Source organism: Carassius auratus, chromosome 32 (assembly GCF_003368295.1).
Source record: "Carassius auratus strain Wakin chromosome 32, ASM336829v1, whole genome shotgun sequence".
Classification (NCBI taxonomy): domain Eukaryota; kingdom Metazoa; phylum Chordata; class Actinopteri; order Cypriniformes; family Cyprinidae; genus Carassius; species Carassius auratus.
Window position 1 is genome coordinate 8,470,258 of NC_039274.1, and position 17,849 is coordinate 8,488,106.

Sequence of the window (17,849 nt, forward strand, 5' to 3'; positions counted from 1 at the left end):
ATATGATAGGTAAAATCTCAAACAAAGTTTACTAGGGGGAGGAGTTGCAAAAATTAACAGCATTCTTCTTAACAAGAGGACAGGTTAATTTTCTACATAGGGACATTTATTTTTAACAATAAACCTAAAAAAAAAATGAAAAGAGACCAACTGCGAGCTTCTATGCTGTAAATCAATGCTATAGGCTTTTATTGAGGTCAGCATTGTTTCAACCAATTTCTTTATAAACATGTTTAATATTTAAGTAAAATGACTAATGGTTTTGAAACAAAAAAGCTTGTTTAATTGCACTACTTGAAATCAAACTATTTAAGGATGCAAAATTAAACTGATCTGTTTCAGGGAACAAAAATATTACTTTAATTAAAATTAAAACAATGTACCCCTCCCCCAGCCTCCGCTGTCCTTCAATACCCACCAGGTCTGGATTTGTTGTGAAACAGCTGCGGTGACTGGAGTAATGGAATGAAAATTCGGCTTTAATGTATATATATATATATAAAATTACTAGCCAAATGGCGATAGAGGGTGGGGGGATAGACGGTTGTTTTTTCTGCATTTTTTTTTAAATAAATGCAAGCTTAATGAGCTTAAGAAACTTATTTTAAAAACATTAAAAAGCTTACTGTTTTCAAACTTTTGACCGATATTGTATGTGATCTAGGTTTCAGTGCACTAGAATGATTTTACAACGGAGCAGGCCTTAAACTGGCTGACTCCCCATAGTGGGAGCTGATTAAAACGCACCAGTCTATGTTATGTCCACGCCATTTTAAATACTTTTGCATGGCGTATTTGTAGTGGTGATTTAAGAGCTCATACTTGAGTTCATGTAGTAATTATGATGTTTTACAAAAACGTGACAGCTTTTTACAAGACAGAATGTTGTCATTTGAAAGTTCATAAATGATGTGTTCCCTTTTGACAAGCCACTGACCCCAAAGGGGAACCTGTACAAAATCGTTTTCCATTGGGCATGTATAGTTATAGTTGCTGGACCACGGTTACACTTATCGTTAGACTTTCAAATGGCGGTTGAAATAAACGGTGATCCAAATAGTACGAACGTTAACCCACTCCAAAAAAAAAAAAAAAAAAAAAAAACCCCAACATACATATCGCTGCCCCACTAACTAACTTAGAAAACTACACTGTTATGTACACGTACACAAGGTCAATGTTTAATCAACTTTTGAATAAAGTATTGCAAATATACATCGTTATAAAATGACTAACGTTACTTACATGAAATTCGAGTAATGCTGTTCACGTCGTTGCTGAGAAAAGCAGTCCTTCAGTGACAGGTGCCTCTTGCTTGAGCCGCGAAACTTGTTAAATTCTTAAGATGACGAAAAATACAAACACAATTGTTGGGAAATCCTTAATAATTAACTTCTGAATTAAACATCACAAACATATTTAGTTTTAGCTGGCTAAATTACATAACGTACCACGATATGAGAGGAGTGCGGGTCTTGCCGTTGCTGAGGAAACTCAGGAAAGCCGTCCTTCAGGTGACTTCGATTAAGCTACGAAACTTGTTGAAGATGACGTAAAATACAAAGACAATTGTTAGGAAATGCTTAATAATTATTAACTTTATAATAAAGTGTTAAAAACGTAAGTAGGATTAGCTGACTAACGTTACTTACCAGGAGTTGTGAGGAGTATGGCTAGTCGACGTCTCTGCTGAGGAAAGCAGATTTTTTTTTCCTGCGGAGCTGCACACGTGATCACTTTAGCCGCGAAATTTACTCAATTTATTTAAACCGTCATTTATTAAGCTGGAACTTTATTTAGGAAAATTGGTAGGAAATACTTAATAATTTTAGTTTCTAAAACAGATCAGTACAAGTAAATAATTATCAAATATTTCTATTAGAATTCACCAGAAACATTGAGGGTATATTAAAAATATAATTAGTTAGTTAAATACTTATTTATTTTCATTACATAAACTTAAATAATATATGTAAATTTTAGAGAAATTATTTGTTGGATTTTTAATTATTATTTTTAACCTGACCCACTCAAAATATCACTTAAATGATTTCAAAAGATTTTATTAAGTAAATATAGCTCTTTATTTTTGTGAAATTTACTAAGCCACTGAATTATTTTTTACAGTGTATGCACTTGGACCCTTGCTCTATGAGTACACAAAAACCATGAAAATGGGGAATGAATTGTGAGATGCCGGAGAAGCCATTGATTCTTCAGAACACAGCAGACCTGAATCAACTTTCCTTGCCAGTCTGTCTGTGTTCAATGCTGCATGCCACACAGAATCAATACAACAGAATTAATTGCAGACTGTTGCACTGCGGGCAAGAGCAAAGCACTGGTGAGAAATCTGATTCCTAGAACTGAAATGTGATTATTTAATTACACACAATTAATAGGTATGTTGTATAAAATATGAATCCTACTGAAGTAGCGTCACAAAAAATACTGTCTAACAATACCCAGTGAGACGACCAAAGGCAAAAACCATGAAGATGTTTAGATTAAACAAAATTACATTCTAAAACATATGACCATAGAAAATGGTTTTAAATTGTAATAATATTTCATAATAAAACATAATTGAACAAAACCATGCAGCCTTGGTAAGCATAATAAACTTCAAAAACAAACAATAAAACACTTTCCTAAAATTTCCTAGAAACAAACAATTATAAAACAGAGGAAAAGCCACTGAGATGTGAAGCCACTGAGGAAGTTGAGCAAGAGTTACTCTACAGAGAGAGGAGATGGTGAGAGTGAGTGAGGTGTAGATGAATAAGAACAACTGTAGAGACAGACGCAGAGATTCAGGTGCAGAAGCTGCTAACCGTGGAAAAGCTTTCTAAGAACTTTTCAGTACAAAAATCATAAAGAACGCATCTGGTGATGAGTCAACATCCCCTATACAGCACATACTGCTACAGATAGGACATATTTGGACTGTAGAGATCACTCAAATTATGAAAAAGTGTTAGTGAGTAAACGAGACAGAGAGAGAATCTTTTGTGGTGCTTGCTAAGAAAGGATTCAGTGTTGTTGTAATTAATGTTGCAGCATTTTTACTAGACATGAACTTAAAATTGTGCTTTTACTTTTCTAAGTGATTGGACTTGTGTATAAAACTGGCAAATAGATCCTTTAGACTTAAAAAAAAAAGCTTTTCTCTGCGTCAAAGAATCCTGACAAACAAAAAATGCATGGTTTCCAAAAAATGTTAAGCAGCACAACGTTTACAATATTGATGATAATAAGAAAGGTTTCTTGAGCACCAAATCAGCATATTAGAATGATCACGTGATACTGATCCTTCAGAAAGAACTGGAGAAATGGCTGCTGGAAATTCAACAGGAATAAAGTGCATTTGAAAATATTTTCAAACCAAAAACAATCATTTTCAGTTTTAAATGTACACAAAGATGAGTATTTAGTTTACACGCCAGACTGTAAAAAAAAGAAAAGAAAGAAAGAACATAAAAAAATAAAATAATGCATTTATACACACACACACACACACACGCACAAATAAATGTTCGGAAAATGGCACTTTTTTAATATCTGAAAAGTACACTCTTAACATCAGTCAGTCAAGCATTATATGATGTGCTTTTTTGGTCATTCAGTGTTTCTGTAAAAAAAAATGGGAAAAAAAGCTAACAAAACACTATCACTAGCTGGCTCTATTCTTTATCTATTCTAACAGTATTTGTATTTTTTTATATATATTATTTAAAAGCCCTTGCTATGTGTACTGTGTTAAGCTAACTGAGACTTGTTATAGCCATACATATATTGCTCTTTTTTTTGGTTTTTACTGCTTCCATTGTCCTCATTTGTAAGTCGCTTTTGATAAAAGTGTCTGCTAAATGACTAAATGCAAATGTAACAAAAATACTGATAAGATAATAATGATACAAATGCTAATAATAAGAACTATAAAATGCACTAAGGATATCTATGATTAATGAGCTGCTGGATTCATGAATATTAATCAGGTTTTGTGCGTTCACTCGAACAGATTTGCTGAAATCAAAATGGGGATGATAATAGGAGAGCGCCAGCCAATGAGATTGCCATTTGCACATTAGCCCCAACCACTACCGGAAAACACGGCAGTTTTTAAAAGCTGAAGAATACCAAAGGAACGCCGTTATTTTGACAGGAAAATACAACAAAGAATATTATTTACATGTAGCGCATCAATTCTCTCTCTCTCTCTCTCTCTCTCTCTCTCTCTCTCTCTCTCTGCATATGTGTGAGACAAAGCGATGGCGAGTCGTGCACCTTCACACTACGGGTGTTTACGGTACATCACATACAGGTGCACTGCACATCCATTCAGGTCCTTTCCCAAATGGAATAATTCATGTGCACTTGTGGTGTTACGGACTTAACAGATGCGCATGAGGCGGCCATTGTAAGTCAACAAGGCCGTAGGGTGTCCCATTTATCATTTAAGCATTCAGAAGGGTGCTCGCGAGTGCCCCCCTTGCGCCTGTTATGCGCTCTCCATCCGGACTTCTACTCATATTTCTACCCGACAGTCAAAAAGTGAAAGTGAAAGTGAAAGTGACGTGATATTCAGCCAAGTATGGTGACCCATACTCAGAATTTGTGCTCTGCATTTAACCCATCCAAAGTGCACACACACAGAGCAGTGAACACACACACACACACACACTGTGAACACACACCCGGAGCAGTGGGCAGCCATTTATGCTGCAGCGCCCAGGGAGCAGTTGGGGGTTCGATGCCTTGCTCAAGGACACCTAAGTCATGGTATTGAAGGTGGAGAGAGAAATGTACATGCACTCCCCACACCCACAATTCCTGCCGGCCCGAGACTCGAACTCACAACCCTTCGATTGGGAGTCCGACTCTCTAACCATTAGGCCACGACTTCCTTCAAAGCGGCATTATGTCACGAAAGTGCGGACTCAAAGGAAGAACGCAAGGGTTTTGGCTGCCATTTGGGACAGGGCCTCAGGTGAACTGAAAAACAGCACAGATCGTTTGAAGGAGAGTGAAAGAGCTCAGTCAGAGTGTTCGGTGAGTGTAAACTTATATTTAGCCTCCAACTCACACACTGGTGAAACCTGAGAATTTATTAGCGAGTGGCTAATATTGGACATCATTTAGTCACCAGAGTGAAGATTTAGTCACATATGTGAGTGATTTACTCACAGTGTAGAGGGTTTGATAACCTATATATTTTTCATCCCTACTACAAAGCAATTGAATTTGGGGAATTTGTATGTATTTAGCAGTCAAAGTAACCATTGTTTGAGACCAAAGAACCCAAAACTTCAAATAACAGAGTGATTCCCATAAGATCAGACTGATGTGTGCTGAAAAGCATAAAACAGTCAATAAAATACTGCTACTTTGACACTTATATATATAGTTACTTCCCTAGAGATTAAATCACAAGCTCTCGGTTCAACTTTGTTTAATTGGAGACTTTTTTTTAATCAACTGAGAGATGACATAGTCAGCCTATGCTTTTTGTCTCCTAAAGCCTTGCCAAAACCTAAAGAGCTTGGGGAAGTTATAGGCAATTGTCTTACTGCAGTAGTATGCCATCATAAAGTTGGGTTGCTTCAGAGGGACTGTGCCATAGATGATATACTCCAAGTCACCTTGGATAAGAAAGTGACTGCTAATGTACGGTAATTTAATGTAAATACACTGCTCATTTTGACTAAGTAATCACTGCAACTCGTGTGTGAGAACCTGTGACATTGCAGGAACAGGACAGTGATTACCTCACTTTTCCAGTGAGAGAAAAGGTCGACTGATCTGGGAAAAGATGTGCAAGAATTTACTCACAAGACTCAAAATGACTAAGCTCAAGTCATTCAGTGTTGTGATTCCCCATGAATCCTGTGCATTGTTAAATATTCATTCACTCGTAAGCCTCTCTGCTTCTGCAGAGGTGAATGAGTACGGCTGTGGACTCACCTTGGAGAGATGAGCTTCAGGGCTCATTCTGTTCCACCTCTGGCATGATGCTCCACTGCGGCTTAAACCGCTAATAATAATAGACAAAACACACCAAATGTAACACACATGTACACACGCACATTCGCTCACTCATTCCACTCATTCATTCCACTCACTTAATACACTGCTTTCAGCCACACAACTGTTTGGAAGCACCCCATCCCATATGTGTCTGAACTTTCGGTTGAGTTTCTGAGTTAATGTCAGAAACTAAACAAAACTGCATTCAGTGATAACTGAGAACACAGAGGCTTGTTATATGCAAACTATCCAGCTGTTCAATAAAACACACTGGCTCTTTTTACCAAGAATAGGGACAGAAGACCATTTGGGCAAGAGAGAATGCGGGGGATTTTCACTGGCTGATGTTGTGTTTCACTTGAGCCCCTTTCACATTGCACGTTGGTCCCGGAAAAATTGCCGGACTGCCTTCTGTGTGAACGCAAACATGTTCTAGGTTGGGGACCATATAACAGTGCCAGGTTCAGTCCTGGAATGAGCTGTGTGAACAAAAGTACGTCAGATATCACGTGTTATAAATAGTTTAGTGATCTATAATATATCTGTATCGTATTGATTATTAATTTTGGTAGATTCTAGATGTACACTACAGTTAAATAGTGTGGAGTCAGTTACAATATTTAATGTTTTTGAATGAAATCTTCACTAAATCTTAGGTTCACCAAGACTGCATTTATTTGGTTACAAATACAGTAAAAAGTAATACTGTGAAATATTTTCACAAATCAAATAAATAACGGTTTTCCATTTTAATACAGTTTAAAATTAAACCTATTCCTTTATATATTGATTCTTTCTATACACACACAGACAGATAGATATTGGAAAAAAAAAGTATGTATGCATGAATGATTGGTAGTTTATATCGGCCAAAACTGAATTTTTTATTCTTTATATTCATTCAGCATTCAAAAATAATAAGACTGATTCATGAATAATGTATTTAAAGACAAAACACTCCATTGCATGTGACAAATGGGAACTTCATATGCTGTGCCAAACTCAAAGATCCTGTAAAGCACTTACACATCAACTTGTCTCACACTTTGGCCTCTCAGAACCCCTTTCACAATAGATGACCTTCATCCTGTTTGAGTACAATGGCTTCAAAAGAGACCTTTGATGTCCAAAGGGAGAAATAGCCCTCTGAGATCATGCAAACAAGGGCCCTGTTTACAACTTATATCAACATCCATCTTGGATGATAGAGATGAGACAGACTGCTGTTTACACCGGTATTTTAGAAGTATTTCACCTGGTGTCTCAGAAGAGTCTTCGCACTAAATGTATATGATGCAGTCACATGGATTTCTGATTAGATCCGAATATGTTTTAAGCAACTGAATCACACAACATTCGGACCCCGTTCTCACCTATGTTTAGTGTCATCCACATTTTCTCCTTAATGACTATTAAATGTAGCATCCGTTGTGGTATACTCACACAATGATAACAGTACTTCCTTTGTAAGCTGCTTTTTTCCTTTAGTCTCACTTCATGCAAAGACAGAGAGAGAGAGAGAGTGAAAATAAAAGTACACTTGGGATGTGCTATTATTAGGCTGCTGAACACTCTTTCAGAAACATGCAGGCAAGAATAAAGCAGATGGTTATGTGGACTTGCGTGTGTGTTTTGGAGTGTTCTTGCCACAAAAAAACGTGCGTAAGGAAAAGTGCAGTGCAGTACAGTACTTAATCTGCACTTGAGAGGTAATTTCTGGTCTATGCTTACTTTTTTAACTTGACATACAAGCAAATGTTGTCTAAGTTGTCTACCAACAAACAGAACAAGTGAATGAACAGCGCTCTCTTCCACCCTCAATACCACGACTGAGGTGAGACCCTTGAGCAAGGCACCGAACCCCCAGAAGGGAACACTACTGCCGACAAAAGGGCGGCCGAGAAAAATGAAAGCAAAATATCTCTTAGAAAGTCCCAACAGTACAGGCTAATAAAACAAGGTTAATTGTTTCCATGTTTGGTTTCAATTCATTCAGATGTTCGTTCAATCCATCACAATATACTGTGAAAGGCTTGTATGTGCTTAATGGTCCTTAAAAGTCCTGAAATCACAAGTCCTTGATGAATTGATGAATTTTTTATTAGATAAGTTTTAAACGCAGTAAACAAATGCTACATTTAATGTGTCGCTAGTCATTTGCAGTGGAGCTCTGCTCAACTTTTTTTCTTTGCCAATGGTAGCTTTTGCTTGTGTCAAAGAAAACACCAACTCTTGTTAAAAATTTATCATATCCTGTATCTCTTTGTTGCTGCAAATTGCTGTCAGTATGAGCATACTGGGACTGTATAAAAAAACTGTACAGATGAAGTTATATTTAAAACGAATAATTAATGTAAGAATGTTAACGAAAATACAAGCTCAACATTTCTGCTTTTAAATCCTACAATAAATATGCACAAAGACCTTCATGGGGAGAGGCTGTACACCTTTGATCATTTTTATTCAAACTGAGGTACAAGTTGAAATGATTTTCTGTGGTAATTGACATCAAGCCACAGATGCTGTAGAATGTAACTTGTATTAAACCTGCAATAATTCTTCCATGAAAATCCAGTGCAATTTCATCAGATTCTCTACTTTTTCAGAGACTGAAAATTTTATCTTTCTAAAATCCCTGTAGTGAAATAAAGTCTACAAATAACGTTTGTGTCAGATGAAATCTGTAGATTAAATATAGAGGGGAATGTAGAGTATAAAGCTGGCAGCTATATTAAAGTTACCACCATGAGCAATGAACTGGTTATTTACTACAGAGATATTATGTCATAAAAATATAAGGGTAATGTATATCATGGTAAGACAAAATCTGGTATCAGAATAGTGCAAATCATGTCCTGTGTAAATGCTGACTGGTCATATTACTACACTGCCTCAAGAGGCACCAGTCGTACCATCCGTGAACAGAACGATGCTAAAGACACGATCACAAACCACAGAAACAAGAAGATTTCTGTCAGCAGGCTGTTTGTCAATTTGTTTCTGCATTGCCTGGAATGCTGAATCACTGGGGGTCTCCATCATTCTGTAATGCTCTGCAAAAAGTGTAACCTCAGGTAGAACATAAGAAACCAGGATCAATCCTAAAGAAAAAAATACAGGATTTTCACAGCACTGTGACTGCCCAAAACTCATGTTTGAATCAGTGGCAAATCCTTTAAATGTGTAAACTAGGGATGCACCGAATATTCGGCAACCAAAATTATTCAGCCGAAAACAGCAAAAGAATCTCTTTCGGTGCTCGGCCGAATAAGCAAAAAAGGCTGAATAATATGTACTGAACAATGACTAATGCAGTCAAATAAAGACATACACTAATGCAGCATACATGTCTGGAGTGTGAAAGTATTTACAATTATCCGAGAAAGATGCAGAAATCATTGCAAGCATGAAGTACTGTTTAGTGCTGCACCTCATATCTGATGAGAATAAGAGGTGGCTGATGCTGGTGGTTGGGTTACTGTATGATGATTGAAATCACGGAATTACCTCAAACAGTTAGTAAATAAACTGCAGAATGTTATATTTTCTAATGCACGCACATATTGCATGCACTCTGACAGCGCAAGCTTGCGGCACCAGGGTTCAAACGCCAAAGCTCGTCAGTTGCTCATTAACATTTTTGATATTTGTGAATCTTTTAAAGTCATGTGACAATGTGATATGTGCGACAAACAAAACATCTGTTGTCAACAAAAAGAAGCACAGAGATCTTCCTGCAGGTTTCTGCCTAAATAAAAGCAGTGAAAAAGCAACAAGTCCATCGATATTCATAAGTGATAGTATTGTAATTTAACTTTCATACTGTAAAATAAAATAAAAAACTAAGACAATAATAATTATAATAATAATTACCCTACAACAGCTCTATTAATAGATTTATTATAACATTCACACAGTATTCAAATTGGGATCTGCACTATACTAATGTTTTTAAAAAAGAGGTCTCTTTCTGCTCAGCAAGGCTAAAAAATAGGTCCGGCGTTTTATTTTGTTTTGTTTCGGCTTCGGCCTTGTTGAACTGGGGGTTGGGTTGATTTGGGTTGAACTGTTCTGGAACAGTGTTGTAAATACAACTTAACCACTGATTTCAAGTTGTGTCCTATTTTGGAATGCCAAATGAAGTATTTTCGCTTTCACCGAGAAACAGCGTCTCCACAACATGGCGCCGGCGGCAAGAGCGAGAATAAAAATGAACACCTTCTTTATTTGCGTAAACATTTGGGTGGCGTTTTGCAAATCTTCCCAAAACGTGACATAGACATGTGGGGGCGTGTTTAAACGTGTGGTTGAGTCTAAACCTTTATTAAAAATATCTCTAGCAAGCAAGCAAGCGCAAGGTTGGGGGTTCGATTCCCCGGGAACACATGATATGTAAAAATTGACAGCCTGAATGCACTGTAAGTCGCTTTGGATAAAAGCGTCTGCTAAATGCATAAATGTAATTTAATTTAATTTTTATCTATTTACAAATAGTGTGAACACTCCAATGAGAAAGAAATTCTTGAAGTCGCATCATATGACCCCTTTATAACAAAACAAGACACATCCATTCTTCCAGAACACAACAATTGAGCAGGAAGAGCAAGACAGTTTTGACTGACCTGCCGTGAGCGTGGAAGTCCAGGTGCAGGAACTGGTCCTGGTGAGACAGAGCTCTTTTAGCCCTCTGGTGCTTGCTGTGTAAGACATCTGTGTCGTAGGACAGGCCTTCGTAATGTCGAATATACTTGCTCAGGGATTTTCCATACTGACCTACAGAATAAAAGAAGGAAGAGAAAAGGAGAGATGAAAATCAGTGACAGGTTTATGATCTGACTAGCAATTACTGAACACAAGACTTGGTGCAGAAATGTAACAGGCAAACTGTGGAGACAGAGTGAGGATAAACCTTTGTGACTGTTGGAATTACACTTTGAGCTGCAACATGGTGACTCATTATCTCTAAATTACAAGGTTTAGGCCATTTTACACATCCCTTGTCTGCAGCGCGTAAGCAAATCAGCATTACACTAGGGCACTGAGCTTTCATACTAACAGAGTTTCTCCTGCGTTATACACTCTGCGGCTCTACTGGGGCTGTTTTAACCAAATGGGTGACTGGACATGTGCCCAGGGCACTACGTCAGAAAGAGGCACCATGTAGAGCCAAAAAAGAAAAAGTTATTCCTAGTTCACCACACTGAATTTATTCATAAATTATAAAATGGTTACTGGGAGTAACCAGCTCAATCAGTAATATATGTCCAGCAATGTCACTGCCCAGCAAAAGTGATTATGAATTGATTGCGGTCTTGGAGCTTCCTTTATGAAAAGCATTTGATTAATAGCGAATATTGACCTATTGTGCGTATCGTTGTGGGTCCCGCTGTTAGCAGGATATAGTCGCTGCATTTGGGGTAAAAATGAAGGAATTAGATATCGTGTGAGGTGCCAAAGATATAAAGAGACCCAGATTCAATCATCTGTCAGTGACATCACCTTCCCAATACAAACATGCCCCATAGTATAGTCCCACCCCTGACACTTATTTATAGGTTTCTATGAAAGGACTTCAGAAATTTAAATGCTAAAGGAATTGTGATTCCATTTGAGTTTGACAGATTACAACTGCAACACATAGAGAGTGAAAAAGCAGATGTGGTAATTAATATTGCTATTTAAATATGACAGGCTCATAACTCTTAAGACATGGGAAATACAGTTGCAAAAGGACTTTGGCAGTCACGGTGCGTTCACGGAAGCGAAAAAACTCAAACGGTAATGCTAGATTTGCAATACCTTTTGAAAACAGGCCGCTATATCCTTCCACAGTAATCTGTAAAAATGGGCATAAATATGAATATGTGTGGCGTATGTGTGAAGCTGACTTTATACTGTCATAACATTTATTAATAAGAGGAACTGAGAACATAGAGAAAGAGAAAAAAATAACTAGGCCTATACTGTCATATGAGGGCACTTATATTTTCCTCTTCTATCGTGGGAAAGTACAGTGTTCATGTGTCTCCTCCCATCCTTCCGCAAACTCAAAAAGCAACTTCTTGGCACAGTAGTATTTATTCTAAGAATAGCCTGACCTTAGCATGAAGTATTTACTTTGCACAGTATCTGCTCAAACAACAGTTGCACGCATGAATTACCCACAGCGATCCATATAGTTCATCTCACAAACAGCTTTTCTAGTCCCTTTTCTTAACAATCCTGAAATCTTGACAGGATGATGACAGTTACAGTATATAATCTAATTATTTTGGACAGGGCAATGTGGTCTGACAGTGTATACGATTCTTCAAGACAATATGACTAATAAGACCGTCGTTTTCAGAGGAAGAACTTTGACACTGGCTTTCAATCAGTCAACACAACCCACAGAGAACCAACCTTTCCTGTTTTGAATCTAACTGTAGCTCCCCTGGGCTCCAACCATGTCTGCGAAGACAATACGCCTCAATTGGCTTAAATAGAGCGGTTCCTTTTACTCTGAGAACAGAATAACAGCTGTGCAAGAGGGCCATCAGCGCTGACAGGTAAGGTCATGTCTGGAGATGGTCCGAACCGATTTATGCCTCAAAAACTGAATATCACAGGCCAGTTACTGCTGCAATCTAGTGTTCAAGAGTTGCCTCAGGGCTCTGTATCGCTGCATGTTCTTTCCAGGAAGCATTTTATTTTTTCTTCTCAATTGTTTATCAACTGCTTTCATAAGCTTACACAAGTACACTGACAATACAGCAAGTTCTAAAAAATGCTGTAATATTATTTAAACTATGGCTGGAGAAAAAAAAAATTGGATTTCTCAATTTTAATCAATTCTGCAGTTTTATGAAACTGTATCGATTCATAAATCCCAAGAATCAATTAGTCTATACTGTCAGATAATCAACGAAACATTGTAGCGTGCCTCCAATTCAATAAATTGCAATAAACTTTGTGATTTGTTACTTTTGACATGAAAAAGTCTCAGATTTCAAATTCTGTCCATTTTATTACAATATTTAAATATTAAATATTACACACCAGTGACAGATGGCTGTGAATTGATCATCTCCTCCATTTTAAAGCAGCACTATGTAACAGATGGGGCACTATTTAATGAAGCTCATAGGTTTATCTTATATAAATTAATACCAAAGACTGAATAAATGTAATCAAGGACACAAGATACAGATTTAAGTTAAAGTTAGTATTATAAACTTTACTGAGTATATTTGAAGTGTTTGTATACAAATCAGCAAATTTCAAGCTTCCATGCTATTGACTCTTGGGTATATTTTACAGCATTGTTTGAGAGATTTGACATTTCAAGAAAAAAATCATCAGTATCTATCCTATGAAACACAACAAATAAAACTGAAACAGCAGAGCAGCTTTCTCAGCAAATGTTCAAAAACAACTGACCTGATGGACTGCAGCTGATGCACAGCTTTATTCATAAAACACTGCCGCTAGATTACACTTTCCCTATCCTTAACAGATGCTCGGGTTGTGAGATAAAACCGTAATTAAATAAATCAAAATACAAGGCCAGAAACAAACTGCACAATTGGCACATAGTGAGTGCAAGGAAGGCAGAGAGAGTATGTGTGAGTTTGTGTCTATTGGCTGGGAGTATCAGTGCAGACTGTTTGTCCACCTGTACAGAAGTGATAAAATCCTCCTCTCATATTGCTGTGGAGAGAGAGAGAGAGAGAGAGAGCAGAAATCAGTAGCAATCCTGCCTTAAGAGGAGCAGAACGCTCCAACACTCCTTCCAATTCCACACACATTAGTGCTCCATCTCCCCAGCTCTCCTCTATCTATCTCACTCTCAAAACCAACTTTTTCCCCCCTCTGTGTTTTTCTCTCTTTAGCCCTCTACATTCAGTACTCTGTGCAGGCTGAAATAAAGGTTCAGTCAACTGCTTGATTACATGACTTCACTTCATGGTTTAGCAGGTCGGCACATTTATCAGTCCTGTTTGGAGTGCTTAATATGGTCAAGGTTAGACAGTTCGCTTATGAAGATTTATTAGATATTATACAGTACATCTATTACCAAAGTGACTTGCTGACATTTTTAGGATTCACAACTGAATTATATCCTGAAAGTATATCCTGGATGCACTTTAAGTCGCTTTGGATAAAAGCATCTGCTAAATGCATAAAAAAAATAATAATAAAAAAAATTATATATATATATATATATATATATATATATATATATATATATATATATATATATATATATATATATATATATATATACAGTACAGACACACACACCTACTACAGATACACACCTTCTCATTCAAAGAGTTTTCTTTATTTTCATGACTATGAAAATTGTAGATTCACACTGAAGGCATCAAGGGCTATTTGACCAAGAAAGAGAGTGATGGGGTGCTACTTTCACACAAGAAACTCACTATATCTGTACAATCGACAACAATTCAAACATCAGCACCAAAATTCTGTTAAAACTCTATGAAGTCACTTAACAGAACTGACCTTTCACACAGCTACATTGCTGAGCTTCTGTCGTATTTGACCACTTTTCCTACCACAAGCTAATCATGATTTTTCAAAGCGTCCTAAACTCAAAAAGATGTGAAGTGCAACTTTTGTATGCATTTGTTTTCATGAATGCTAAAAGAGACTGCCAGCCTATAATGCCTTAAAATAGTGTCTTTATAGGCAGAAGATAATATGTTGAGTGCACAAAACAATATGAAGAAGAAAAGGAACAACATCAACAACAACAGTGTCAAATTATTCAAACGTACGAGGTGTTTCAAGGTTGGCTTTAATCACATAGTTTTCTTGAGAGACAAGGACATTTATATCTATGGACTAATGGACAACTGTCTCGTTTTGGCCTTGTTTCCATAGGAACTTGGCACTTTGCTTAAAAAAAAACCCTAGTCATTTGCTCGCTCAACTTCAGCCCTGTTTCCTTGAACCAGAGACAGCCAGTGAACCATTGCTGAGAAGCATAAAGGTGTAATGACAGGGAAGTGATGTTTCATCAAAAGCAAACGGGACTATTTTGCTCTATTAGCTAAGTCAAAGAGGTGAGTCGGTCTTCTACAGATCAGCGTTTTCTGCTCTGCTATTCTACACAGCACCACATCAAAAGAAAGAATATTTTTATACCGCCTTTGTGGATGAACACAACAACAAAAAAAACTTATAAAATATGACTAAACAGTAAATTTAGTATAATTACTGATTTGTTATTTATATGACAGACTGTAGATTTCAGGAGGAAAATGTTACAAGGGAACTGGGTAAAGCATTAGGTATGAAATCTAGGTTGACAATGCAAAGTCCTGATTTAGATCACTATAACTGCAGTGGACAAAGTCAGGACAAATACGAGTTCTAAGACCTGTTCAGGATAGGCCTGAACAGACGCATTTATAGATGAAATATGTATTGTTCAGGGTCAATGAGAATCTTAGAGGCTTTTCAGTATGCACAGACACTAAGAGAAAGGCCTGACTCTTTGAAAGGAGGTTGGACACTGAGCTCTTTTGTAAAAGCACAAACAATAGCTGCCTCATTTCTGCCTAAATTACCCCACATGTGAGGACAAAACTAGAGCTGTCAGAAAAGTAACGCACAACACCACTGAATTATGGAAAAGTTTAGTTGTCGAAAATAAACAGCAAGTTATTTACATGTTTTTATATATTCTATATCCATTATCCACAGAACTTCCAACAGCCTGTAATTACACATATTTTATTGCAGCCACTTCTCGCATCACATCTATAATCAGCTGAAATCTGAGGTGCTCTCATTTGACATCCAAAATGGAAAAATCATCAAAACTTCTGTTTGTTGTTCCACAAATAAGCACATTTATTTTCAATGGTTACTGCCTCCATAAAAGAAGCCCTACACTGAAAAAAAAAAATTAATTATGTAGAAACAAACTGCTAGTACATTTCACTAATAATTACAAAGAAATGGCAAGTAACAGATTGAAGTAAAGATTAAAAAAAGAAAAGAAAGACTCAAATAGTATTTTCTTGTAAAACGTATGCATAATCTTTGTTTTATTTACAGTGTATAATCCACTGGAGAGTATTCAGAATAAACGATCATATGAGAGATCATACACACTTGACCAACAGTATCACAGATTCCGCCTTGGACCATATTGGAAGGTGTAGAAGATTTATTTATTTATTGGTGTCTACTCTCTACTGTTAGGCAAAGCTGAATTTTCAGAAACCATTACTCATGTCTTCAGTGTCAAATGGTCCTTCAGATCATTCTAATATACTGATTTGGTGCTCAAGAAACATTTCTTATTATAATTTTTTTTTTTTTTTTTGTGAAAATGTAATATTTGTTTTTTATATGATTCTTTGATAAAATAGAATGTTCAAAACAACAGCATTTATTTGAAATAGTAATACAGTTTTGCAACAATGTTTGGAACCAGTTTGAGGCAACAGAGTTCAAGTTCTAATTTTATGAACATGTTCACATTTTGTGTTGATAAAATGAAAACCTGTTCATAATAATAATAATGATAAACAACTTGTCTGTTCATATCGCTACTCAAGTCTTTCAACAGAAAAAATAAATTAAACAATAAATACTTAGGATCGCTTTTCACTGTTTGCAAATATAAAAAGGACACTAAGAGTTTTCAATTCAGAATACTATACTGACTGGTGCACAACAACTCCATTTTTTACAGCTCAGCCGATACAGGAATAGTTAACTATTTAGAATATAATCAGGTTGTGTGAATTTTAATAATGCCACCAACACTACTGACTAAACAAATTTAATCGAGAACACAAGATGAATGCAGGATGAAACATTCCACTGAAAATTACAATCAATTTCACTTAAATGTTTGTATATCCAGTTTGTATAAATGTTTGTGGTATCCAGACAGAAAATTACAGGAAGTGGAAACAGCTTGGCTATTATTTATCATGCTAGGACAGAGCCTGGGACCTTCACACTAACATTCCTACAACCTATACCATAGATGAGATTATAGGCAGGGCTCTGTGGAGAAACCACAGATATGGCAAATGAAAACTCAGACTAAAGAACAAAATATAATTATCTTTTTTACGCAAGTGCGCGGGACAGCATACAGTGCAGAATAGTACACTTGTACTGTACATGCACCACCCGATTTTCTAGGTCTCACATGTGCTTTTAATTATTTTTGCAGTAATCAGATGTTCCACAAGGAGGCAACACTGTCCCAGGCCGTTATTTTACCGTAGAAAAACAAAAATAAAATAATTACAGGGTTTCTGGTATTGGTTTGATCTAGCTCAAGTAACATTTGAATACTATCCATCCTAAAAAAAACTCTAAAAATAAAAGTAAAAAAAAAACCAAGTCTGTATTTTGCCCAGTGCATCATACCAATAAAGTTTGAAGTTCTGAACTACTTGTCAAGACAGAATATTATGAAAAAATCAGTTTTTGTCTCGGAACCAAGCTGTAGGCAGTTGTTGGTGGGTGTTTAATAGCACCGGAACATTTTTTTTATTATTATGCCAAGATCTGGACTACACTTGTTTAAGGTAAGCTGGGCTCCACTTCATTCATGTCAAAATTAGAAAAACAGACTTATTTTCAGGTAGGTAAGCCTGGGAACGCTCCTCTCTTTACAAAGAGCTTAAGCTGGCTGAAAGTGATACGGTGGCAAAAGGGACTGGTAATTTGTCCCTGGAACACAATTAAAGGTCTATTAGACTATAATATTGGTTCCTTTCTCTAGTTGGAGTTGTTAACTCATCTCTAACAGAAAATATAAGTTCTGAACAGCAAAGCTTTGC

General features: G+C 36.6%; 1 protein-coding gene across 1 annotated transcript in view; it reads right to left on the reverse strand.

The window, feature by feature from the left end:
- Positions 1-17,849, reverse strand: part of LOC113051523 (disintegrin and metalloproteinase domain-containing protein 10-like) — a 71,562-nt gene that overhangs the window by 43,418 nt on the left and 10,295 nt on the right. Inside the window, exon 2 of the mRNA XM_026215350.1 lies at positions 10,650-10,800. Coding sequence (XP_026071135.1) covers positions 10,650-10,800 — 151 coding nt within the window. The remainder of the gene's footprint in view (positions 1-10,649; positions 10,801-17,849) is intronic.